The following is a 278-nucleotide window of genomic DNA, read 5'->3' on the forward strand; positions in this document are numbered from 1 at the left end:
AGCAGCAGTGCAGAAGCCAGCAGCAGCCAAGAAGCCAGCAGCAGTGCAGAGGCAAGCAGCAGCCAAGAAGCTAGCAGCAGCAGTGCAGAGGCTAGCAGCAGCCAAGAGGCTAGCAGCAGTAGTGCAGAGGCAAGCAGCAGTGCAGAAGCCAGCAGCAGCAGTGCAGAGGCTAGCAGCAGCCAAGAAGCTAGCAGCAGCAGCCAAAAGGCTAGCAGCAGTGCGGAAGCCAGTAGCAGCAGTGCAGAGGCCAGCAGCAGCCAAGAGGCTAGCAGCAGTAG

At 60.1% G+C, this 278-nt stretch overlaps 1 protein-coding gene across 1 annotated transcript; it reads right to left on the minus strand.

Moving 5' to 3' along the window:
* Positions 1 to 261, minus strand: TM35_000391330 (uncharacterized protein; the record flags this gene model as incomplete). The annotated part of the gene is made up of 1 exon (XM_029029649.1): positions 1 to 261. A coding segment is annotated over one exon (261 nt), but the record flags the coding sequence as incomplete, so codon positions are not given.
* Positions 262 to 278: the final 17 nt, after the last annotated feature.

This window comes from Trypanosoma theileri (assembly GCF_002087225.1).
Source record: "Trypanosoma theileri isolate Edinburgh chromosome Unknown TM35_Tth_39_V1, whole genome shotgun sequence".
Lineage (NCBI taxonomy): Eukaryota > Euglenozoa > Kinetoplastea > Trypanosomatida > Trypanosomatidae > Trypanosoma > Trypanosoma theileri.